Here is a 6,630-nt window from a genome sequence, read left to right as displayed (position 1 = left end):
AAGATAAGAAGAGTAAGCAATATCTTCTCTAAAGTGACCCTAATATGAGTTTGTATCACCCACAAACTCTTACTTGGTGGTTTTGTTGTGTTTCCATGAGAAATATATTTTAAAAATGTATTTTGTCTGGTTTCACTTGCATCTATTATCATATATATCTATGGTCATACTATTTTATTTTACGTTACTTAGACCCGAGGTGAAGTGGGTAGAGATTTTTAAAGAGACACTTAGGTTGTTGGTTGAGAAAGATCTTAGAAGTAGGTCAACATTGTCACAAGTGACATCGTAAAGTAAAAATTTATATTTTATTTTAGACACATTTTATATAAATATTTTATTTACATTTGACTTCTAATTTTGAAAGTTAAAATTTGTTTATGATTCAAAAATAAATTAGAGACTAATTTGTTTCTAGAGTTCAAAAATAAATTAGATTTCATTTAGGTTATGAAATTGATTGGGTTTTGCACATCTTTAAAAATGAATTAAGATTTTACTTAGATTTAAGCATCCATTAGTTAAGTTTAGTGGTTACATTTTTTCAATTTTTCTCTATCCTTTTCACTCAAATTATCAATTGGCACTTAAGGTTAAGTTTGGTATTTTATTTTTAGTTGATTTGTAACAACAAAATTATGTGTAATTATTTAAAATTAATTAAGATATTGTAGTTTTTTTATTTTTCAGTATCTAAATATAATTTTTTTTATCAAAAAATAATATCGGATGAGATTTTCATCAAAAAGAAAATTACAAGGGATAAAAATATCCAAAATTATAAAATTTCAAAAAATTTAGTGAATTTTAACCCAAAAAAATTATAAAATCTATAGTGAAGTTTAAAAAATTATTAAACAATCATGACAAGAGCAATTTACCAAAAACTTTAAAATTTAGTGGTGATTTGATGAGATTAGGAACTTTTTTAAAATTGATTTAAATTTAAAATTTTAATGTAAAATTGATGACTTTTAATGTTGGTCCCCATATATTTAATATAATTTATAATTGGATCGAAATTTGTTATGTTACTGATAATAAAAAATCTATTTCCTCACATACCAAATCAAACGGAATGGAATTCAGTAAAGGATTAAATAAAATTAACCAAAATCAACGAATTTGCTTTCCGTGGGTGGCATTACGTGGGGCCCTCTCTTCGTTCAGGAAATTGGACGATGGTGATTAAAAGGTGAGGATGATGTTCGTGACCATGATATCGTGGCGAGAGTTAGTTGTGGCGGTCACATGATGCCCATTCCCCACGAATCTACGGGCTACGGCTTGTGTTCTCACTTCTCACCCAACCAACCACCTCCGGTACTCACAAACCCACCCTGCTGCCTGCCCCCATCTGCTCAGCGAACTCTTTTTTTGTGAATTTTAATTGCGAGGTATATATAATAATAATAATTATAATAAAATAGTACTGTTGGTTCAGCCCACACCACACCACACCGCGGGCGCGGGTGTTGCGTTGCGTAAGTCACAGGATGGCAAGGAAGGACTTAAAAGGAGTAGCGTTCGGCCCGTTTGGGTGGGATAACGCCTTTTGTCATTTTGTACGGTCAGCGCGCCTTACACAACCAAGACAGTTGAGTGCCAGCTAATCTACATGCACCTGCGCCCTTTCAGTTCTACACGTTAGGCATCAGCCAACAACGACGATCAACAAACAAATCCCAAAATGAATTATCAGAAATAAAAATATAAACGAAATGTGGATATGATAAGAAATAGAGAGAAATAATATTTGTTTAAAAAAAAGTAAAAAATAAAAATATGAGAAAAATACATAAATTAAAAAATATAATTTTTTTTTTGTAAATATAATTTTTAATTTAAATATTATAAACTTAATTATTTAATTAAATATAAATATAAATTTTATTATTCATCCAAACAAATATAAATATAAGTTATTTCTGTCTTTACTGAGATGGTTAGAAAAATAAAGACAAAATTGTTTCAATATTTTTGAGAGACGTATGCTCTTTAAAAATTTAAAAAATCTTAATTATAGAAATGAGTATTAATTAAATCTCCTTATCCGAAGATTTATTATTTTCCAATTTCTATGCATAGAAAATAGCATGCACGCCAATTGGCAATAATAATGTAGAAAGGCCATGGCACATATATTTCTATATATATATATATATATATATCAAATTAGCAATCAAACAACCAAACACATAAATATAGCTTTCTTCCACCTTCCCGGCCCTTCATTCAACACAGCAAAACAGCCAACTCTCCCTCCTATTCTTCTTCTTCCATGTTTGACAATAATGGCCAGAAACCAAGCCCCCCAACCTCAAGGCTTGACCCAGGAAGAATTTGCAGAGCTTGAGCTCACCATCTCCACCTACCACACCTTCTCGCCGGAGCCCAACACCTGCACCTCTCTCATAACCCAGCGCATCGAGGCTCCGGCGGCCGCAGTCTGGCCCTTCGTCCGGCGCTTCGACAACCCCCAGAAGTACAAGCACTTCGTCAAGAGCTGCACCATGACCGGAGACGGCTGCGTCGGAAGCATCCGAGAAGTCACCGTCGTCTCCGGCCTGCCGGCGTCCACCAGCATCGAGCGTCTGGAAATACTCGACGACGACAAGCATGTTCTCAGCTTCCGGGTGGTTGGCGGCGAGCACCGGCTGCAAAACTACCGATCGGTCACCTCCGTCAACGAATTCAACGACGGAGCTGGGAAGATTTACACTATAGTTTTGGAGTCTTACGCCGTTGATATACCGGAGGGGAATACTGGGGAAGATACAAAGATGTTTGCGGATACTGTTGTGAAGCTGAACCTCCAGAAGCTTGGAGCGGTGGCAATGGCGTCTTTGCATGGACAAGAGTGAAAATAGGGGGTGGGTTGCGGCGGCGGCGGCGAGTGGGTCATGCCTGGTTGGGGTTTTAGTGGTTGGAAGTATATGCACGACCTTCTGCAACTTGAATTTGGTTTGTATTATTTTGGCCTAATTATTTTTCCTAATTTGATCTGTCCACAATTCAGAAGATACAGTTTTTATTTTTATTTTTTATTTTTTTGGGACCACATATCATTAATCAAAGTTTGAAACTTTGCATTGTATTGTGTCTTCAATAATGAACCTGCAAAAGAAATGGTCAAGACGACAAAGGGGTTTGTGCCCTTATCTTGTCATTTCAAGGGATTTGTGCCCTTATCTTATCATTTCTTATTTGGATTTAATTTGCAAGTTAGGATATTTGAATTGTATATTCTGTACACACACACACACACACACACACGTATATACATCTAAACTATATCTTAATTTGTTGGGTACATAGTCTATATTAATTGATTGGATGATCTCACTGATCTCTATTAAATACTGCCATTGACACACTATATATATATAATGTGCGTGTGCGTGTGTTATGTTGTTGGTTGAATGCTTGAATAATGTCAACCTCATGTTGTTGGTTGGGGTAAATGCAGAGATGTGGGAGTTGTGGACAACCTTAAGATAGCCGTGAATGTGACAATACCCACACCCAAAGAGAGAGCTTCTTCTTCTCCTTCTTCTTCCTCCTCTTCTTCTCCTGAACTTGCTAATTGGGACTACTTCAACACTCACGCCTTCCCCACTACTTTTTCTCAGTTCCACATCTTTTTTCCACCTTTCTACATCAAATCACCTATCTATCCTACCTATATATATCTATCCATCCATTCATATACATATATATACATATATTTTGTTGCTACTTGTAATTCCAATAATTTATGTGTAAAAACTAATTTAATTTGTTACTTTTTATGAATAACTTGATGATCATGTGCCCTTCCCGCATAAAGATTAAGATTTGAGAGTGACATTTATTGTTAAGATATTAAAAAAAACTAATATATAATTAAGTACAAAAAGAGCTGCAACTGCATGCTTTTATACATGTTATGTTATATTGGTGGTCAATCAATTTTCTTTGAATATTTATTTGTGTAAGCTTTAGTAAGTCTTTTTAGTGCAACCTTTTGTTAACATTTCAACTCTTCACCTATTGTTTTCTTACCATCATATTGGAGTCTTGGACTTACAAAGCTATCACTTTTAGTTTTTCTTCAGTATCAAATATGGACAGACAGTTATACAAAAAATATAAATTCTAAATATTGGATTAGAAAACCTAATACATATAAAAAAAAAATTGAAAGATTGGATGGTCATGACCCTTCTCCCCCTAAAGGATATACCATTGTATTGTATGCCCACCCTAGCTTGAGAAATGTGTCACTTGAGCTAATCTAATTAATGGTGTTTATTGAAAGTTAATTATTCTTGTAACCACAAAGGAAGAATTACCCTGAAAGTCTTTGGGATAGTTCATTTGATGGTCAAGTTATAATCTTAACTCTAGTTAAAAGTGTGCAAGAAATGGGAAATGGAGGGCATGATATATGAGATAAGACTTTTTTTGAATAGAGATTTGTTATATTTTTTTAATAGAGATTTATTATCTTTATATGTCAACTATAATCATTTCCCACAATTGAGTTGGCTATGCTATGTTGACCTAATCCCTTATCTTGTAGGGCTATGTGAGAAATCAAATGCCTCCCTTTTTTTAATTTATAAAAAATTAACTTCTAAATAAAAACAATTAGAGTAAATTGTAATAATTAACCACCTCAAGGATTTGTCTTAATTGCAAAAATATCCTTTTAAGTTTGTACAATGGTAGTGAGTTCCTTTGCCATTTAAAAATAAAATAAAATAATCAAAATACCCATCATTTCTTTCTCGTCACTTTTTTATTTCTCTCACATTTTTTATCATTTCAGGAAATGTGTTGCTTGAATTAGAAATGTATAAATAATCAATTTGATTACCAAATTAATCAAAATTCACTAATCGATTAAATCGAACCGATGAGTTAAATCAATTCGAACTGATCGATTAACTTGAAAAACTGAATTGATCAATAACTGAAAAAATTGAACCCAAACTATATATACTGAATTGAACCAATTAAATTGAATAAACGCAAAGAAAAAAAATTGATGAAAATTAAAATAATCAATAAAAAATACACAAAATTGAAAAAAACGATGTCATTTTATAAATATTAAAATAATATTATTTTAAATTTCAGTCAGTTCGATTAGTTTGATTTTTTCAATTAAAAATTAAAAATTAAATTTTTGAGAAAAATTAATCAAATCAAACAAATACAAGAAAAAAAAACAAATTGAATCGAACAGACAAATTCAATCGATTCAATTTGATTAATCTAAATAAATTGAACTTTTACTCTTCCTAATAATTGCTGCTCTAAGTTTGGGTCGTTATACAAAGAGCTTGTAGATTGTGCAAGGCTTTAGAATAATCTATAGCGGATGTGCTGTAGTGAAAATGAGCTCTAGGAATTTTAGGTGATAATGCAATATTTTGTGATTGCCAAATATGCACCATTGTGGCCACAAAACCCTAACGATTGATGTTTTATAATTTGCCATGTTTAATGGAACTAAAGATAAGTGTGTAATTACAAGGTATGTATTTTCATAATAACATATATTGTAAACATATCCTTTGGGGGAAAAGATATAATTTTGTGTGAAAACATCTTTTGGTGAAGTAACTCAAAGGATATATATATATATATATATTGGTGAAATAAGTAATCATTTGTATAAAAGGTATTTTGGGGCTAGTCATGTCTCTTTAATCTAAAAGTCAGAAATATATTTCATGGATTGTAATTCAATCGGTATGTCTCTTTACTTTTAAACAAAGGGATATAACTATTACTTTTAGTGAAAATGTGTGTATAAATATAGAGTAGCTCAGCATCTATAAATAGATGGATTTGTTTTATTTTACATATATTATTTTTTTTAAGTATTTACTATTTCTTCCGGTCTCTTATACTTTCTTTTGAGAGTTTTTATACACGCTTTGTTGAATCATAGGGCAATTAAATTGCCTAAGGACAGTGTTTTATCAAATGTGCATCAAAACTTTCATTCTCCATTCTTTGCATTATCTTTTCTAACAATTAAACCCATCAACCACTGGGGTTCATATGGAGCCCAAATGGATTTAATGGAATAATTGGTTCCCATGATGGCAAAATAAATTCCAAACCATGAAATAAAGATATGGAGCGAAGGAGAAAGAAAAACTAAGTGAACCCAGTAGGGTTTAAATCGAATCCAATGGTATTGGATTTTGAAATTAAAACCGTTAATAATTTACTATGGCCTTCTTTAGGATTGAGGTGATATATGAATGGGTTGATAGTTTGATTATATAAAAAAATATTTGATAAATTGGTCAAATTAAGTTAGGTTTTAATTATAATTATTTATTAAAACATTTAAACTCATTTAATGTGATAAGTTTATTTGCAATTAGTGCGGCGGTGAACACGATAAAGTCATTTTCTCCCAACAAATGATTACAACAACATATTGTATAGTATCTAAAAATAATGAAATAGATTTTGCTTATAAGGTTATAAAATTTTCTTATTTAGTTGCACAAGTTTCTCTTACTTAGTTACACAAGTTTATTCGACGATGATAGAAAGAGTTTAATTTCATACTCAACCATCAAAATTCTATGGATCAATTTACAATTAATCGAAATTTGCCAT

The 6,630-nt window shown here is 31.8% G+C and overlaps 1 protein-coding gene across 1 annotated transcript; it reads left to right on the top strand.

Annotated features, from left to right (window-relative positions):
- Window positions 1–2,203: 2,203 nt before the first annotated feature.
- LOC127813900 (abscisic acid receptor PYL2-like) lies at window positions 2,204–3,207 on the top strand. The gene has a single exon (XM_052355020.1). It carries the CDS (start codon window positions 2,295–2,297, stop codon window positions 2,862–2,864), a length of 570 nt encoding a protein of 189 aa, XP_052210980.1. The 5' UTR covers window positions 2,204–2,294; the 3' UTR covers window positions 2,865–3,207.
- The last annotated feature ends 3,423 nt before the right edge of the window (window positions 3,208–6,630 follow it).

The sequence above is a fragment of the Diospyros lotus genome, chromosome 12 (assembly GCF_014633365.1).
Source record: "Diospyros lotus cultivar Yz01 chromosome 12, ASM1463336v1, whole genome shotgun sequence".
Classification (NCBI taxonomy): domain Eukaryota; kingdom Viridiplantae; phylum Streptophyta; class Magnoliopsida; order Ericales; family Ebenaceae; genus Diospyros; species Diospyros lotus.
Note: the sequence above shows the minus strand (reverse complement) of the source record. Positions and strands in the feature narration are given on the sequence as shown.

What these genes read in the sequence shown, in the direction of transcription:
- LOC127813900 (XM_052355020.1), top strand. Translation starts at nt 2,295, where the DNA reads ATGGCCAGAAACCAAGCCCCCCAACCTCAAGGCTTGACCCAGGAAGAA.